The sequence below is a fragment of the Xenia sp. Carnegie-2017 genome, unplaced genomic scaffold (genome assembly GCF_021976095.1).
Source record: "Xenia sp. Carnegie-2017 unplaced genomic scaffold, XeniaSp_v1 HiC_scaffold_3, whole genome shotgun sequence".
Lineage (NCBI taxonomy): Eukaryota > Metazoa > Cnidaria > Anthozoa > Malacalcyonacea > Xeniidae > Xenia > Xenia sp. Carnegie-2017.
This window is the reverse complement of record NW_025813493.1, coordinates 1,517,377-1,537,990: the sequence shown is the minus strand read 5'-3', so window position 1 is coordinate 1,537,990 and position 20,614 is coordinate 1,517,377. Positions and strand designations below refer to the sequence as shown.

The 20,614-nt window shown below is 33.2% G+C and overlaps 1 protein-coding gene and 1 long non-coding RNA gene across 2 annotated transcripts; both read right to left on the bottom strand.

Moving 5' to 3' along the window:
- Positions 1–7,318: 7,318 nt before the first annotated feature.
- On the bottom strand, positions 7,319–8,432 carry LOC124455030. Its single transcript, XR_006951665.1, has 2 exons — positions 8,281–8,432; positions 7,319–7,469 (listed from the first exon to the last, which is right to left on the bottom strand). It is a non-coding gene; the product is annotated as an uncharacterized LOC124455030 (long non-coding RNA).
- A 1,939-nt stretch (positions 8,433–10,371) lies between these two features.
- On the bottom strand, positions 10,372–17,169 carry LOC124455024 (angiopoietin-related protein 7-like). Its single transcript, XM_047005772.1, has 4 exons — positions 17,024–17,169; positions 14,676–15,085; positions 14,189–14,560; positions 10,372–10,815 (listed from the first exon to the last, which is right to left on the bottom strand). Exons 1-4 carry the CDS (start codon positions 17,116–17,118, stop codon positions 10,601–10,603), a joined length of 1,092 nt encoding a protein of 363 aa, XP_046861728.1. The 5' UTR covers positions 17,119–17,169; the 3' UTR covers positions 10,372–10,600.
- Positions 17,170–20,614: the final 3,445 nt, after the last annotated feature.

The following is a 20,614-nucleotide window of genomic DNA, read 5'->3' as shown; positions in this document are numbered from 1 at the left end:
CAATAAACTATATTCTTTATTTAGCATCCTTCCTTAATTAAGCTCCTTTTCTTTACAAAACCTTTTTCCTTATTTAACCTCCTTCTCTTTACAAAATCTCCTGCCTTACTTAACTTTTTTTTTGCTAAACTTTCTAATCCAGTAAACTTTATACTTTACAAAACCTCCTTCTTTACTAAATATAAATTTTACTAAATTTCCGGGAGTTGTTGCTCTGTTTGACCTTCAAATCTGACCATGTAGTTATTACCATGTAGTTTTCCCTTCTTGATTGAAAGCTGTTCTAACTATCTAATTTTCAGGAAATAACGGCTTACCTATCTATCTTTAACCCCAATGCAGCCAAGTTTCTTAATATCTGTAGATCTGCTAAAAAAAACTAGATTTTTCTTCAAGTACACCAAAGAAGCTGATAAATAAAACGTTAGACTCGGTAGCATTATTATCAATGCTGATTTTTAAAGGGAAATAGTAAGTAAAATTCGCAATGATAATATATGTAACGCATTTAAATGCCTGTAAAGAAAAATCCATTTATTTGTTTTCGTCCTTAGATTTAATCAAAAAATTAAACCGGACGATACAAAATTTAATGACAGTAATCTTTGGAAAATCTTTTCATTTCAATACCGTCAATTAAACACAAACACATTGCGCGCTACCTAAATGATTTTCGTGATTTAAAATTAACACAAAACTTCATCCTTATGCTAGAGATATAAAAAACGCTTCCTTTTGCTCACATCACATCCAAAATTTATTTAATGATTTTTTAATTCTTTTTTCCTTTATGGGCTGTGGCGTAGCCAGCCCTCAATTAATTCTTTGTACGCCCTCAATTTATTCATGATACTTATTTTTTTGTCATCAGCATCATTCGTTTTATTAAAAATTCATAATATTATGAACAACAAAATGTTTACATGGCAAGAAGAAACTTGCGGGTTTGCTACGCCACTGATCATGTGATAGTTTCATGTACGGATATCTTTCCTTATTTTCTTATGGGTCAAATTAAACACTATTCCTGTCAATCCTATCATGTAATTTAATGCAATGTAATTTTTTAATTAGATTATTCATTTAGCTTGTTGTATCTAAGACTGTTGAAGATGTCTTATGTGTCTCGACAAAGAAACGTATTCAATAGAAAAACCTTGATGCTACAAATTTATTTAAAAAATGCACGCTTTAAAATATATAATTATTGGGCTTACCTCTTTCTTAATCATGGTCCATTATATTTTTATAGAAGATAAAAGAATGGAATATGCCTTATTTTCTTAGTATAACTTACAACTTAGCGCATGTTAACTACCCATAAAAACTGAGCATGACAATTAAGGCTTCGTTTGTGCAAAAGGGAAAACGATTTTTCTTTTTGGATCAACACAATATACAAGTGTTTCTCAAGATACCTGAAAAAGTCAATGCTTCTTTAGCGAACTACAAAAAACTTTCTTGCTGCTATTAAAAACATCATGGAAAATAGCAAAAATATACCTTCTAATGTGGAAGAGATTATTTATAGGCATTTGAGTTCACTGCAGCCTTTAATGTAAAAAATATTGGAGCAAATTTTTTTCTTTGACAATAAGGCAGCAAGGGTACAGATACCAGTGCTTAGACCATCTATGACAAATAATCTATACTATAAAGCATGGATTTAATACCATTTGATTTGGATATGGGTTAAGACGAAAAATCTTAATTGCAGCCTATATATAGCTACTCGCTTCCAAGGCATGAAATGAGTGATCAATTAAGGTGAATCTCATATCGTCTTTCAAAACATTTCCATTTTACTTGAAAGAAAAAAGTTACATTAAATATAAAAAATTTATAAAATAATCCTTAATGTATAAAAGATGCTGTTTTTTCTCATTATTGATACTACTCTCATTCAGTTGTGCTATTTCAATCGTTTAGTTCAGGAACAAGACTACAATGTTTCATGATTGCCAATCTTTACAACAAAGAAAAATTGTGGTTGAATAATAAGAACGATTGGTGTTTTCATGGGCAATGTGCCAATGTAGTGTTGATTGATAAAAAATGCAAAACATTATGTCGACACGCCTCTTTCATAAATAATTGACACGTTGCGGTTTGTCGGACATTCATGAAATTTTTGCTTGGCGCCATTTGTCTGTCTTGTCGGACGTTTTTTTAAAAAGTTTGAATTTTGAAACACACACCAGGACCAGAACTAGAACCTTATAAAAAATTAAATTATTTGATCAATTGTTACGTTGTTTTTTTCATTTGACGAACCTGATTACCTCCATAACGCTTTCTTAAATAAGATTGGAAAGTGTTTTAATATAATTTTATATATAGTTATATCGTTTATATAGTGCTATATTTATTCTTCTGGCGAGTGTGGCAAGTTAAACAACTGCCATACGAAACAGGATCGTGACTAAAACACCACGCGAGTGCATACGAGTACATACAAGTAACATACGAGTACATACGAGTGACATACGAGTACATACGAGTAACATACAAGTACATACGAGTAACATACGAGTACATACGAGTGACATACGACTATTTTCTGGTCAACAAATGAGAAACAACACAATTTCTTCAATACATTGATATTTGCGTTTATTTTTCCTTGTATTTGTGTGGACTTTGGGGCAACCATTTGATGGATTTAAATGCTGAAAAGGTATTTTACTTTCATACATCATTCATTTGTATGTTTTAGTTGAATTTGTTATAGATATTTTGTCGATGCGATTTGCCAGTATTTGAGCGCTTTTTGACACACTTTCACCTAGGAAATACATATTTATGAAAGCGATTATACATTCATTTTGGTCTTTAAGATACTGATTTTGCAGTTAAAAGACTGAATTATATCAGCTAGAACTTTAAAAACATTAAAAGTAAGCTGAAATTGTACGCATAATATGATATATATACGTGACACAGTGCAACTCTCATTTAATTCAAATATATATAATGTACATTTATTTCATATAGCACGTTTTGAAAGCATTATTTATACGTTGTTTATTTAATCGCTTTCATAAATATGTATTTCCTAGGTGAAAGTGTGTCAAAAAGCGCTCAAATACTGGCAAATCGCATCGACAAAATATCTATAACAAATTCAACTAAAACATACAAATGAATGATGTATGAAAGTAAAATACCTTTTCAGCATTTAAATCCATCAAATGGTTGCCCCAAAGTCCACACAAATACAAGGAAAAATAAACGCAAATATCAATGTATTGAAGAAATTGTGTTGTTTCTCATTTGTTGACCAGAAAATAGTCGTATGTCACTCGTATGTACTCGTATGTTACTCGTATGTACTTGTATGTTACTCGTATGTACTCGTATGTCACTCGTATGTACTCGTATGTACTCGTGTGGTGTTTTAGTCACGATCTACGAAACAGTTCTGTAGGGAATAAATTTCGATGAAGCAATTCGTGGTTTATTTTATTTTCAGTTAGTTATATAGTTATTTAGTTATCTAGTTATATAATTTTATATATAGTTTCATAGTTTTATAACTATAAGAAATAAAGCGTAATAAGAAAGTGTTTTAAGAAAGCGTTATGGAAAAGAAAGCGTTATGGAAAAGAAAGCGTTATAAGAAAGTGTTTTATTAAAGCGTTATAAGAAAGTGTTGTAAAAAAGAAAGCGTTATAGTCTTTTTTCTAATAGAAAACGAATCATTTGAAGTGTTAACTGCTCAACAAGACAACTTCAACGATATCAGTGTTCTGAGGGGATAAATACTTTTAATTGTTCCAGTTGCGTAAAGTTTGTTCCTGTTGTGTAAAATATTTAGGTCTTCACTCACTATAAAAACAGTAACTCTCTAATGAAGTGTTAATGTTCTGAAATTTACATGGCACAACCAACTTTGCGGGCTGGCTACGCACGTCACTGCGATAAGGACAAGTAGAAATTCTACTTTGATGTTTGTGTAACTAACTGTTAGTGTTTTAACATTTTCAGCTAACCGACAGTCAATTTAAATAACATGCTAAGTTGTATCTTACGACGAGATAATTTACCTACACCTCAAGCTCGTGAACGTTCTGCGTCAGCACCCTCAATATCAACTGTCAACAATCAATCATCCTATCCCAATTTACCCCGACTCTCCCCTGATCTTTCACAGTCCTCATCAACTCCATCTCCTAGTCCTGTACTTTCCAGCAAAACCCTTGTTTCACCCATACAATCCCCTCTACCTACTTTTGTTGAATCCGAGTTACGCGAATCCGCTGGTTTAAAGATTAAAATTGAAAAATCTAATCTTTCTCCTGAATATGACTGTTCTGTTGTGAAAGAGGTTGGAAAAATTTTGATATTACTTTCTGTAGACTCTAAAGATTCATCTTTATGTTTTGTCGATAGCATATAATGAAACTTTGAAAACATTGATGTGTTGTATCGGGACTTACCCCGCTTCTTCCTTACCCGTCGTTTTTTTGCCTATGTTTGGCAGAAAAGAATTGTGAACGAGTAACTTTTTACAAGTGCCCCTCCTCCATTCATTTTTAGTTTGTTCTCTTTTTGTCACATGTAAAAATATATTGAAAATATATATATGTCAGTTTATGGGGATTTTGCTTCGAGTTTTGAACCGTCACGAGACAATTGTTTTTGAAAAAAAAGTTGAACTTTGTTTTAAATGAGGATTTTTATAAGATCCATTATTTTAAAATTTTCTGTTAGGAAACGAACCATTCTCCCTTGAAACGGTGTTATGTTGGAATTACTAATTGAATAATTTTTCATTTTAGGAGCCAGATTTTGCATCATCGCTATGCAGTTGCTCTACTGGTTAAGAAATTTTCAATGTTTCGTCCTCACCAATGAATATAGCCTTTCGTAATTAGAATTTAGGTGTAGTTTCCTTAACGTAAAGGATGAACTTATAGTTTACTATTTATTTACGTGGAATTTCCTATTTAATAATTTAAGTCACATTTTGCATGAAAACTTTAATTTCCTACGCACGAAACCATTCGTATAAATAGAAGTAATTTAGAGCAAAGAGTTGAGTTGTAATTCGATAAGAATGTTAAGTTGTCTGAGATTGTTGTGAATTGGTCGCATAATCCTTTCTTAATAAAATTTCGACAACTAAGAATCAGAGTGCAGATCAATTTCTGGGATGAACTCAACGAATTCTGCGACAGGCCATAAATGGCAATTTTTCTTTAATTTCAACATGTGTAAGCCTGTACAGATAATTTTTAAGCTTGTAGAGATATTTTTAAGCTTTTAGAGATATTTATATCCCATGTGATAGACAACCCATTAAGGTAAAACTGAGCTATAAATTATTAAAGTACTGGAATATGTCTTCGTTTCACATATTTTTGTTAATGATCAATAAAGCCACCTGGTCTGTATTAATTAGCTACAAACGTTTCTAGTTTAAAAACTTTTGCAAGAAACCTCATTTTAAAATTATTTGACAGTTTTACATGCAGAGTTCTGTTTTGTTTTGTGGTTTAAGATTAATTCTGGCTTGAGCAATATAATAGGTTCTTTAAGCGATATTTAGCTGTATGATCATTATTATCTATTACAAATATAAATATTTAAAAACTAAATCAAATATGACTAAAATCAGTGTTTAAAAATATCCATGATAAAGGGACAGTCAAATGTAAAGACAACTTTCCCAATTACCTAGGTCAATATTTAAAGCATGTTCGTGAGTTGAGGCAGATCGACTTCCTCGTATCGCAGTAATTGCTGACCTAATCAGTGCGAAAGACAGTTTACAACGCATCCACGCTAGCGTGATGCCATATTGCAGCTTTCTCTGCAATATGGCATCACGCTATGATTCTCGCTAGCTGTATGATGTTAGCGTTAATGCGCGAAAAATATTTTTACTTCAAAGCATGGACTGAAATTAAAAGCTTTTACAGGACAATGACGTGCTGTTTTGATTATAGATGTCATCATTACAATAAATAAGCTTAATAAAAAACAAACGTCAATTTTATTGTAAGACGTAGATGAAAGTGCAAATAACCAACAACAGGTGAAGCGTAAAAGCACTATATCACTAAAAAAGAGAAAGGCATTTTTAAAGAGAAAATTATGTCATTCTTCAAGTTTTATGATCTTAAAATACATAGAACTTATATTTAATAGAATGCGTTGAGGAATAAAATTTCATTAAAAAGATATAGTATAAGAGTGTTTAACAAAAATGCAGGCATAACTCATAAGGTGATAAACAGGTTTTCAAACTCCAGAGTGATCATGAAAAACAACAAAGTAACACCTACAGCTGAGAAAAATCCTTCAACCTGAAGAATTATAGCTTCCTCAATCATTAGGTTTAGTATTTCATGAATAACATAAAATGACACCTGTCATCTTCTTTCGTTCATTTTCTTATAATACATGAAGCAAATAACGAAAATTATTTAAATTGAGACAAAATGTACAAGGCGTGAATTAAACTATAGCATGCAATCATACTAAAACCATTTGCTATATTCTTTCTTACTATATTCCTTCAACTCACTGTCGTTGAGTTTGTGCAGTACCGGGTTTGTGACCGGTATAACCACGGATGTGTAGATAAAACACGGATGAGAGGATAAAACACGGATCTGGGGATAAAACAAGGATCGAAGGGATAAAACAGGGATATTCTTAAAATTTTATTTCTTTTCAAGTGGCGGTGTTTACCAAAATTAACATGAAAACATTTTGCATCAACATTGTATGCTTTTGTTTAAATTGTTCCATTTGCCAAATTGTAGGAAAGTAAAACCTAAATATTTTAAAACATTACCCAAAAAAGTATGTCTATAATGTCGCAAGTTGCAGGTTAAATAATGTCGACAAAACGATCGATCTGAGCCATCATTGACAGAAACATTGGCAAGAAGACCACGATGAAAAAGTAAGACGTAAACACGCCGACAAACGTAGAAATGCTAAGGAACTTTATTATAATGCTCTTGTACGAACCGAGTGAAACCAAATGAAGTCACGTGTTTAGATGGGATTAGTTCACGTTTGAATTTATTAAGGAATGTCACAAAGTAGACGCTAATTCTGAAAAAAGAAGCGATAGCCAGTGATGTTTATGAGCCCATTCGCAATGAAGATAAAGTGGGGGAAAAATGCAGAAACTTTTATGTTATGTGAAAAAAGGCATTTAACAATGCATTCCTTTGGACACGACTCAGCTTTCATTCGCTTACCCTTTCTTTAAAAATTGATAGTTTAATGCAAATTACGACAAACACAAGCAGAAAATGCGCTCTACACGATTCGCATTAAATAAAAACAAAGACAAAAGTTGTAATGAATAATTTATTTAATCACGCCACCAGAATGCAGGCTCCGCCAACTTCTTTAATTTTTTCTTCGGCCTTGCGGCTGAAAAATTTCGCCTTTACAATTACTGGTTGTTTGGGGAGTAGACCTTTTCCCAGTACTTTGAAATAGCCCTAGAAATAAAATAATTATCAACAACAAAATTTTTCCAAATAGTATGATTATAAAACTCCAAATAAAAAATTCCACAGAAATATAACACAATGAATTTTGAACATAAAACAGTTAAATGTGAAACAGTCGGGTAACAATGTTTTTACATTTAAGAAATAAAAGATGTTTACTGTGTTTGCACAGGCTTATGCAAACCGAGGAGACCCTTGGGAGAACTCGAGAGTTGATCAGTGCAAGCCCTAGACCGAAGGTTGCACATGCTCGAGAGTTCTCACAAACGTCTGCGAGGTTTGCATAAGCCAGTGCAAACACGAAAAACATCTTTTATTTCTTTTATAAAATAAAATAATGCGAAAGACATGCATTTTAATTTTTCCTCTAAAATGTATTCGTGATCGATTTGCAAATTCTCTTTGACTGATTGATCGATTTGATTGTTTGAGCTCAGATGTGTTTTGCACAGGCTAATGCAAAAACAGCTCTAGACCAATCAATGCACGCGTTTCATTGTTTTTATTTGACAAAATAAAATGATAAACATTATGCATCATGAATCTACTATACTAACAGCAATTTTATCATTTGCAATTCACTGGTGCTCAAGCCTCGAAGATTTAGAAATATGAAAATGAGTTCAGTAAACTCGGTGCTGTATATAATACAGCATTTAAGTTATTTCATATTGTGTTTACCCATTTCTACAATTTCTTTTAAGACAAATTATTGTGTTGGGATAAGACGCCAAATAGACCAATGAAATAAACGATTTGTTCTTTGCTAATCCTCAAGAACAAAACCGTCAACACTTACAGCTCTGACAACATCAATGACAGGTGCAGGACCATCTTTCTTGTCTTTGTAGTATTCTCTAGTTTCCTCACTGGCCAATGATCAGATTTTGTCCAAGTTTATAGTAGGACAATGATATTTATTCCTTGTTAAATGAAAATATCGCATTCCAAATTTGCGTATTTGTGTGGTGTATGCCAATAAAATAATAGTTATGTCAATGAAAACTGTCCTTGCATGACGAAAAAATATAAACAAATCATTTTGCTCGAAGCATTATCCTAAGGAAATTGTAGACTGTTACCTTTATTTCGCCAGTTTTGTGAATCGTGATGTAAGATTTTTCTGTATTAAACACTTCTATAGGTATTGATTACATTTTTATTGGATGTATTCCATGTTTCTCTCTTTTCCATGATAGCCGAGGACTTTCTTTTGTAGGATTTTTGAAAATCGACAGAGCTCAAAAGGTCAAAAAAATTTTATGCAATGTTGCTCCATAAATTTTATTATTGCTTCCAGTAACTATGATGGAAACTAGTCAATTAAAAAAAAAAAACGGGTGTAAGTGAAAAAGTTGCATGTGTTTGTACACTTAGCCTGACAAATTATTTCAAGAATAGTCAGTGTTCATGAGCAAGAAACTCATCAATTGTAAGTTTTAAGTTCTAAAATTTCGCAAACATATTTTGGAATGCTTCATTGATTTAAATATTCAAGGAAAAATATCTTATTTACTTTACGCTCGAGAACTATTCAAATGTGCAGAAATAGCGAAGGCGCCACTGCAACTTTGTCTAACAAGCATTTATCTAGCATTGACATGTTATTTTCTCTCAAGTCAATAAAAATGTGACTATTGCAAATCTGTCAAAACTAACATGCACAAACTCATAGTGTTATTTCATGATTTCAAAGCCTTGCACTCAATTGTTTTTTTGGAAAAACGTTTATTGTTCCGTACTTACTCATTAAGCTGCATTTTTTGTATTCTTTATATATAACTCATTTTTATCTGAATTATCTGGTTGAGATCAATTGTTTTCAACAACTGTGTACACTCCACTAAACTGTTAACTGATTTTACAGACTATGTAACTAGGTTTAAAGGAGAATTTTGCCTTCTTTCAAAACTTTCAAACCATCTTCCTCCCCCTCCGAAAAAAAATGCTGTTATTAAAACTGTCTTCAGTACATTCATTGGCCAGACAAGAAGATCACTACATTTTTAAGCTTTTTCTTTATGGTGCGCTTTAGGCTGTCTGTCTGTTGTCTGATTTAGTTTGTAAAAATAAGGAGTCTGCACAAGTTGCAAAATTTTCAATGCCATAAATCTTTCTTGCCTTGTATGACTTGTAAACACCCATGTGCAATTTGCCTTTTCATGCTTTACTCTCAGACAATTCATATTGCAACCAGTCTGCGTCCATGATGTTAATGTTTCAGGAAAAAAACAAGGCATAACTTACAAAGCATTGCCTAGCTATTTTGAAATCCAGCAGTGTAGCCAGCACGATTTTTACCCCAGCAATGCTAATATTCTTGTCATGGACCGTGAGAAAAATAGATTTGTAATGTAATAATTGATGGTAAATCTTTCAAAATTTGTATAGTAGGAATAAATCAGCAGGCTGGCTACATAACTGTTGAAAACTACCACAGCTTCATTCGTTCTTCACATAGCAGCTGCTGATAGATTGAACTTAGTAATCTCCAATATTCTTGGTATTAGCTAGTCACTGCTTTTTAATAATTTTTTGGTCACTTTATTACGTAATGAATAAAGGATGCAGTAGAAACAACTGGTAGCTATCATCTTTGCAGAAACCGTTACTCTAGAGGAATCCACTGTTGTTTAGTCAAATTTCATAGATCGCAAAGAAAATAATCATGTACACTTTGTAATTATGATTTTTGAACGAAAACGTATCACATCATTTGTACATAGAAGCTAAGGTCGAGTTTTAGAAGATAAATGTGACTAAATGCACCAACATTTTTTGTTTGAGCAATCCCAGGTCCACTAACTAATTATTTTGTGAATCTATCTGCTATAAAATATATTACGTGGTTTTACTGAAATTTAATAGCCTGAATAAATGATATAAAGCATTGACACAGTGCAAGTTTATTGCCAGGTTAATCACAACAACCAAAAATACGCGTTTTTTACTACTTGATAAGATGCACCCAATTTTCATACTTCAACAACATTTTAGAAACATCAATTCTTTTCAACAGGTTTAAAAGCATTAAGACAAGCTACATAACATATTTTACAATAGTAATAAATATTATAAGGAAATCAAAGTCAAGAACGCAAAATTTTATGAGAGAGTATTTACGGTTTGATTTTCATTTCACCGAACTTCATAGAACCACCCCAACTACTCCACCATATATGATTACTGCACAACAAGGCACTATAACAACTATGAAACCACCAACCACCTCTAGATTGTTTAGCACAGTTCCCATTATTACGTTTATCATTATCTGAATCTTTTGTCGTAAACTTCATGCCATTATGCTCGTAAAGTGAATCTCGAATATTACCTAAAAAGAAGTAATGTCTGTTTATTCTTGTTGTGTTTACAAAGTTGAACCATAATAAATTCATAAGACAAATAATTTTGTACGCATGCGGTTCGTTTAAAACATACACTTGCGATGTTTGCAAATTATGAGAACAATACTAATAAAAAAGTCTATCCTATTTATTAAATTCTGGACGAAGCTCAAGATAATGTGTGTACATTCAAATTCAAAAGTGAATAAAAAGGTTATCGTCCTCCCATAAAAGACAACCACATGTCATACAAGTCAATCTCAAAACCCTCAGCAAATTGTTTCTTCCTTTATAATATTTAATATCTTGTCATAAGTAGCAAAAATAGATGAAATGCTCAAAGTGACTCTTTAAACAAATGACGATAAAGTAAGTGTAACCAAACTAGTCTTGGCTAAAGAAGCATATAAGCACTAACTAATAAATAATATGCAAGGTTCGATCTTGTTCGTCACTATATAATATTAAATAGGAAATAACATTTAACACCAGGTGATAAAGAATGATAATGATGATGATGAAACTTTATTAAAAGAGGGTGACACGTGACACAACAAGTGTGAAAAACCTGTGGAAAAACTAGTTTGAAAAAATACTTATATGATACTTATAAAATAGTCAGTGTTCGTATTCGTCTAAACGAACATTCGAAAGATTATACCATACTCCACAGACTGAAAATACAGCTTTGGTAAACTATCTCCAAAGATGCTTCTTGATAAATTTATGTACCTTTTAGCATAGCCATTTGAATAACAAATAAGAATTTATTTAAAGAAACGTTTCGTCTTTACACTAAAAATTGTCTGTTACTTTCTACATCCAACATATTATCTCATACTAACACATCAGGTCATAGAGCTTCTTTTGATGACTCCACTATCCTCTTTTTATCACCCTACCACAGACGAATGATTATGCACAAGGGTCACTAACGTGTGCAACACGTCCTCACGTCAGCCACTCTTCCAACCAGTTGATCATAGGGTTTCTCACCATTAAAACTCCGTAAAATTACATGATGTCATTTATGAAAAATGAATTCGAGAATATTTTGACTTAAGAAATGACTTCGGATCATTTTATGAAGGTTGGGAAAAAGTAAAAGATCCTTATCGACTGGCTGGAATAATGGCAGCCGATATGCGCGTAACAACATGCGTGAAGACAAAAACATCAAAAGTTGCGACACGAGTGACCCTTCAGTATATTTTTATTCTGTGACCTTACTCCCCTAAATTAATGATCTATAAAAGCTCTTTGATCTCTAAACTCACATCGTCACTGAATTGCAAGACATTTCCATCTTAGAATAGTGACCAGGGATAAACCAGAGGGAAAGTGAATTCTTATAATAATTATCAAAACACAGCAAAGTGCTTTCAAAAATATAGTAAATACAAGAATATATGTATGAAAAAAGAAATTTTTCACTAATGCACAATAACTTGACAAACGAAAAATGAATTTCGGATTCAGCTTTTGCCGACATACTTTTTTAATTTCGGAGGAAAACAAATGACGAAATGGTACACGCATTGGATACACATATCGACACTCATACCAACGTACTGATGAACTAGAAAGAACTCGGTTATTGGAAAACGCTTTAAAGAAACGTACGGATGCATGAAACCTGGTCGGCTTGAATTTTGTTCCTTATTTATATGTATTTATAATTTACGTCTGTGCGTCGTTTATGTTTCAAGATATTTTCCTATCTGTAAATGCATTTCTTTAATTTTTAAGTTAAGTTCACAACTACAGCGCAAATAGTTGCAATCGTGACCTTAAAAACCTTTAAGTTTTTTATGTTCATTCCTTTTTTAAAAGTTCTCATGTAAACATTGCTTGAACATAATGCACGAACCATTGAAACGTCACAAATTAAAATTTACACCGCTTTCATTCGTTTCAAAATTATAGCTTTTTACATGAACCCCAAACATAGAATCTGTCTACGCTAACAACTATCATCAAATGTTTGTGGATGTAGATCATCTACGTTAGTAGAGTCCAGAGAAGGACTGTTGGTATTGATGTTGACTGACGTTTTGACAATCTTAGCGTTAGTCATTTTCAGAGTCAATCGAGGTGTAAACGTCAGGTTAGACGTATTTGTTATCTGGTTCTTACGTCCTCGTATTGTGTGTACAGAAAATGTGTAAGTGTGTGGGTCTCAATTGTGTATTGTTATGGTGGATTAGTCTAAAGTAAGGTGTTTGTTGCTTGTTTGTTTGTATTGTGAGTGAGGCCCCGTCCGCACGTTTACGGATTCGTTTGTATCCGCAAACATTTTAATGCGGTTACACTTATCGTCCACACCTATCCAGTGAAAACGCATATTGTAATCGCAAACTTTTGAAAACGGTTTCCAGAGTGAAAACTTTTGAAAATGCATCGAAGCCTGACACGTTTGGACGCACTGTAGCCGGAATGATTTAAAAACGCTGATGTAATTCGATGAGGTATAATATCTACCCACCCACGGCTACCCTAATCCGATCCACATTAATCACTATTTTAATCCATGCATTTATATGGATTAAAATAGTGCCTAAAGTGTTTCTTTTGATTTTTACTGCGCTATTTTTGAGCATAGTTGGGTTTATGCAAATGACTATTGACGTCTTACATTATCAAAAGAATTGTGAAAGAGAACCATCAGATACGGCTCCTTTCAATGCCAGTTTCCAGAAATTTGTCATTAAACATTTTCGCTATTTTATATTCGAAAACAACACTTAATAAAAGGTCCACTGTATCATCTGTCCAAACAAAACATTCATTCTTACTTTTTTCTCTGATAAGCTTTAAGCGGTAGTATTTGTCGGATAATTCATAGCCAGCTCATTATTCGTAAAAGCGCATGCTCTTTCAGCAATAGTTGGGTATTTGCATCGTTCTCGCGGCTACGTGTGGACACACAAAAACGCATCAAGTTTGCATACGTGTGAACGCGTAAAGTTTTGAATCCAGAGCAAAATGTTTGCGGATACGAGCGAATCGAAATACGTGTAGACGGGGCCTGAGTCGTTTGTAAGGGGCCGGTAATTGTTGTGATCTGTTTAGAGGGCTTGTTCCAAGTTGGTATACTAACTTTCTAATGTAAGCCGTTGTCTATAGTCAGGGCTGAAAGCAATAAATTTTGCCGAAATTCAGGCAATGTTGCGTTTGGTCAGTCGGTGATTGCTTTTGCCTTGTCTCTGTGTAGCTCGTTTGTGTTCAGTAAGTCTGATGTTTAAGTTCCTGCCGATATAGGAAGCGTGGCAGCCGGAGCAGTTTATTTTGTACACTGCACCTTGTCATTAAAATCACTATCATTAAAACTAACTCTTTTTTGTCAAATTTCTTTCATACCTGAGTATTTTCCAACACTCAACTGATATTTATGTGCTTCATTCTTTACAGCAAAATAACCATATGCAGCATATCGTTTGACTCCTGACTTGTTTGTCAAATCAATACGAAGTTTATTTTTTCTGGCAGTCGTTAGTCGGTATATTTTGTCTAATCCAAGCCAGAATTCGCCTTTCAGATCACCAAATCCATGTTTATACTCTTTCCAACCTCGATAGAAGTTTTCGCCTTTAAGTTCATTTCTTTGAAACACAGTCCAACCGCCACCAGATGACGTCATGTCACAGTAGACTTTGAAACTACCTTGACCATCAGGATCAATTTGATAAACTCCGCTCTTGTTTTCACCAATCTTGTAGAGATCTGCGCAGTCTTTTCATTGTAAATTAGCAGAAATAAGTAATATACTTGTTTATACCTGCCATAATATGCATTACTTATAATAATAATTAAATGTCTCTCTAGTCTTTTTCTTAATTATTCTTACCTTTTCGTGATTTTCCAGTGAGTTTGCTATTTTCCAGATAAAAAGTTTTCAATTGTTTTCCAAGATTTTTCACCTGTGCTTGAATGGGCGCTATATGTGCAGCAAGTGCTTTTATTTTTAATGATAGTTTCATAATTTGTGATTCAAATTTATTTTTTTTCGACGTTTGTGCTTGTGTTTTATTGATTTTTGATTGAAGCATTAACTTAAAAGTTTTAAGGTATTTGCCCTGCGTGTGTAAATTTTTCTGATGTGTTTGAAGTTTTTTGAACAGCCCTTTTAGTACTGCAGTTTGTATCTTCAATTTTAAATTTCTTTGACTAGATTTCAAGGAGCGTTTCATGTCGAGGCTGAGTGCTGAGAAATCATCATTTAAATCATCTTCTTTTTCATTTTTCAAACTTCCTCCGCTGAAATGACAATATAGGACATTCAAAAACTCGTATCGTGGAATTTCTTCTATTTTAATATGAAGGACACTCTAGCTAGCTATATGTAATGAACGGGCCTATGTTAATTGTGTTTCAAAAATCATTTAAGGCCCATTTCGAACGTCGCATTTTACATGAGCCAAATGAATTAAAAAAAAAGATAGTTAGAAAATTGATCTAATTTTTTTTGTCTTCAATGCATTCGGCTCATGTAAAGTTCGACGTTTAGAAGGGGCTTAACTCCAAGCTCAAGACATGTGTCTCCTAATCATTAAGCCAATGAAACTCGATTAATTTCCAGGTTAGCTATGGAAAGAGTTCAAAGTTACATCACAAGTAGAATATACGTACGCCAATAAAGGGAGCAAATGTCAAATCCCTTAAGCAGGGTGGCTAGCAAGTAGGTATATTAACAAATTGAGGGATACCATTCAGCCATAACATTTGTAAATTTCCTAGTTATTCATAAAAATTGTAAGACACAAATAACGTAGTAACATGAAGTATTAATTCACTCTTAAAAGGAATTACAGCTCAAATCGCACATCCTTGCTCTAGAAATTTACAATAACTTGCTAATTTTTGAATAATTTGAAGAAAGGAAAGAAGTTAAAGAGTTCGACGTTAAAGACATTTTGCTCGTATGTTGTTAGAAATGATGAGACAGTGTTTGATGATTGATTTATAAACAAAAGGAGCCAATGACTAGTTTACTCATCAAAAGTGACAGATCACTATGGGTTAAAAAAACAAGCTGCCAAAAAATGCTAAAATTGTGATTGAAGAAAACAATAAATAGTAGCAAATACTATTAATCGTCGGTTTATTTGAACCAGTAATTTCCTCAACTATTGAGCCGCCTAAAATCTCCAACAACAAGTTTGAAACCAGCTCAACAAGAAAACCAGCACCAGTCTTGACAGTCAAACCTGCAAGCACTTTAATCATAGGAATTGCAACTATATCAACTATCAAATCTTCAATCAACACTGTCAAGACGTTTGCAGTTCTCTGTCAACATATGTGCAACCATCGTTACTTTAGCAGTTCTATTGGAATGTTTGCCTTGTCGTGGCGACGGAAGATGTTTCGCATTAGGGAGGGGGAGGGGAGACTGGATAACAACAAATATCTTGATAGGGGCGTGGCATTTTTACTTTTGTAGTTGTAGTCGAACTCACAAATAATATAATTTTTTGCTTTTTTTGCTTCGGTCCAGACTATTGAAAAGCTATTGATTTTAGACTACACCATATTGCCATTGCATTTACGCCATGTTCTAATAACAAATTTGGCGCGATTTTCTTCCTACCATTAACTTAAATGAAGTCTATAGGAGGAGCAAGCTTTCAAAATGGCTGTAAATATTTAAGAGTCAATCTATGTCGATGATTTTCCCGTGTCAAACATAAACATATTTTACGGGAATAATATTGATGACCGTAGCTCTTTGATTGGGGGTGGCTTAGCCTCCCTCTGAATTATTGAGGGGACAGCAGCCCACTTAGCCACTCTTTCTGCCGTCCATGTTGCCTGTATGCGCATGAATCCCTTTTTAATTTCAATCAGTTTAAAAATGCTTTACCAAATTTCAAGTTTGTTTAATAAATCAAATAAGGAAATGTTTATTTCCATGTAATCAAAAGTGGTGTTTGCCCGGAACAGCCTTATTTTCGTTCCAAATTATTGCTGTCAATACCATTATGGGTTTATCACTAATAATTTCAAAACACATATTACTATGTGAAGTTGAAGCTCCATAGTGAATTATTGATTCGATACAAAAACATCCATTTGAAATTTGAAAATGGTATGCCTTGGAAATGAAACATCTACTGAAATATCTTTGACAGCATTTAAGAAAATTAATTATATAATGATTCAGTAAATTCTACTTCGAGTACAATCAATGCTTACCTTTGCACAATAACAGCTATGCAACTAATCGTCAGTAAGACATAAGTAAATTTTGCCATCTTATGAAAAGTAATCAATGTCCAAAGGCTTCGCATGTAGACAAAAATACTCAAGCTCTATTAATGTGCTTAGTTCAAATGTGCATTTGAAATTTATATTGTCCAACTTATCAATTGTAACGAGTAATTTCATGTTTGACTATTAGGAATAATTGGTTAGTTTCAGCAGATAATTACACGTTGAATTAATGTATTCGCGAATATTGTTGCCAGTGACATGCCAGGAAAGAAACAAATTCTCAACATAAAGATTATAGCCCAGCAGATAGTTTTCAAACCAGCCATAGGCATTCGGTTTTATATCATTTATTAATAGCAAGTGACGTTTCGTCATGTGCTCTTGTCTTTATGTGGAGTTTCGTGTATGTGTTCCAATCAGCAATACTGCCTCCTGCTGTCTCCGGAATTATTATCTCATAAATACGTCAAAATAAACTGCTGTTAAAATGTGAATAAAAAATTTGTAAAATTGGGAGATGTATTATCTAAAGATCGTAAAAACGTTTAGAACAAAACAATACGTACAATACCTCAAAGGCAAATCTATCTCTGCCAAGAAATTATATTAACTTATTGATGCACGAATTATAATTAAACTTGTAAAACTTTGTACTTGAACAAAAAACAAATATTCACTTCATTTCAAATAAATACTTCGTTTTGGTGGTTCCAAGATCTGTTTCCATATACGATTTGATTGCTTCTGCTACAGCTAAAGAGAAATATTTAATTGTGGACACAGGCTCGCTTTGACGTCAAATGTAAACGCACTCTATTAGAAATACTGACTTCAGTGTCTCCATATTCCCATTCAGTATTCAAATAAAGTTACTTAATGCTGACATTGCAGCAAATCGTTTTTCTAAATACACGAAAAAGATTTTTAGTTGAAAAGAGAAGTAAATATTGATTAGAGATAGCATAATGTTAGACTTTATCAACGTATGTCAAATCTGAATCAACGCTTTAACATCATCCATATGTCAACATAATATATTGAAACTTTACCGTATTAAAATAATTCGAATCATGGAATCATCGAATACTTGCTAAATGATTTTTTCAGAACAAACTTTTGTCAATTTAGCTAACATGCAATGTATTTTTTAAACAATGGTCTTTTTAATTTATTATCTGCAATTTATTCATCCTTCTCTGACAAAGAAACTTTTAAAACGTGGCACTTTACAATACTGATTCTATTTTAAGACTTTAAAAAGCTAAAAGCCGACGAAAGATGTACGCGAGTATCGTAGTGCCAACATTATTAGAAAAGATTCCTGAGTTAGTACGGTTGACGATCATCGGGGGCGATCGACGACTACCTTAGTTGGTCATTACAGTGATTTAGCAGTCAGGACGTTTCGTCAAAGACGTCGTGAAAATGGCGTGGCATGCGCTTTTTACATCCGGTTCAATCTACGACGGCAGTCGTGTTGACGACGACGACTTGAAAACTTACAATTTGGCGTCGTATCGACGACAGCTGAAACAAACTCAATTTTTGGACAGAAACAAGGATATATCCTTCATATTTGCATCTTAAAATATTATATAGGCCTACATATATTTATCTAAAATAAAAACTGCAAATGTTTTGTTTCCTAAAACAAACAAGTAAACATTGCGGAGCCTAATCTAATTTGGGGGGATTTCCTCAGAGTCAAAACAATTTTATTCAAAAAGACGCATGTCGATGATTTTGCTTATATATATATATTTTTTAAAACAAATTTACTGCTGGAATTTTTCTATCAAAAAATTAGTTTAAAATGATAGAAAAAACGATCCAGCAGGAAAATGCCGAAATGGACAAAGTCCTACAAAAGGTTTGCTAAATCATAAATACTTCAAGACGTCGTGGCGTCCTAGGCACAGATCTCTTGCGAAAATTTGACGACGTCTTAGACGAAACGTCGAGTTTACTAAATCACTCTATTGAATAAGATGCAGTCGAGTTTCAATTCAGAGACTGCCGATTGATGCCGCGTGTGAGCGTGGACAAAACCATGCATGTAAGTTGTCCGTAAGTTACAACATACTTGTCCGTAAGTTTGGCAGATTTTGTAAATGTTTGTCGAAGGGAGATGTTGCTAGGAAATATACTGTAAATTATAAATGAGAGATTTGTCAGGGAATCCATTACAGTGCTCTTTGTATATGTAATAGCATGGTTTTGAGTGCAATTTGGGAAAAACATACACGAGTGAGTTTTTCAAAGACTATAACATTGCAAGAGCCTGAATACAACAAATTACCACCAACGCACAAGTAAATTTTGCCATTTTGTTAAATGTGATCGTTATCCACAAGCTTGGAGTGAGGACAAGATCATGGAAGCTCCATTTATGTATTTGGGTCAACTGTATTTTAATAATTTATTGCCAACTATCGATGATGCATGCACGTAATTTCATGTTGAGTATTCATGAAGAATAGGGTGGTTTCAGCTGATGATAAAAGAGTTTAATTATTTGAGATTTAGACAGTAGCCATTTTATTCTCGAAGTTTCGTCCAATGAATTTGCAATATTACAAGTTCTGCTTGAAATTTAAACAGCTGTTATTTTATTATCGAAGTTTCGTTTAAAACTACTAATTTTGCTTCTATTACATTGTATAGTCAAGCTTTGATGTGAATCGAACTTGAAGGCAAGGATTCCTGTTGTCACCAAAATAAAAATTAACTTTACTATTTTTAAAAAATAGCAGTTTGTCTGCAATCTTCAAGCAGATGTATTGGATAATATGCTTGGAACTTGTTGTCGGTTATGCGTCCTGTAGTTTGAATATTTAGTTTTTTGATGTATAAAACAGGAGAAAGTTACAAATTAGCTTTTCATATTTCTACTCCTAAAACTCAACACAACACTATTCTTGCCCACAAGTGACTTGTATTCTTCGTTTGATATATTGTCTCAGATCTCAGCACGGATTTGACTTAAGTAATTTTCGACTTACAAAGAAGCTTTAAAACGTTGTACTCGATAGAGATCATTGTTAAATATAGCTATTTTGTGTGTACGCTTTTGTAGCAGTGTAATGCATCACAAATTCATTTGTTTGAACCGTTGAACCATTCACAAAATAATTTACGCCGCATGCATGCAGCTAAGCTATTGTGTACTCTTTAATTGTGTACTCCAGCCTTAACATTGAACTAAACTGGCGATAATTCTCCCAGGCTGTCTCCAGTATGAAAATTACTTTAAATACAACTTTATCATCTCATCAATTTTAGCAAGTGTAAAAATTCCAGCTCATAAACTTTCCACGTACATTGAAGGAAATTGTTTCAATAAGACATAGAATAATTAGGAGTCATATGAGGTTTTTTCAAGATATCGTACGTATTAGAAATAATGAATACAAAATACATTCATTTTCAATATGGCCTATGTACAAAACGAAACTATCGTTTTATTTACAGTCAATATCGCCAGCATGCCCCTGTTGGTCCTGCTGTCAAAGTTTCTATGTTCACTCACTGCAAAAACAATGGATTTTTTAAGACATGAATAAGTTGAAATTC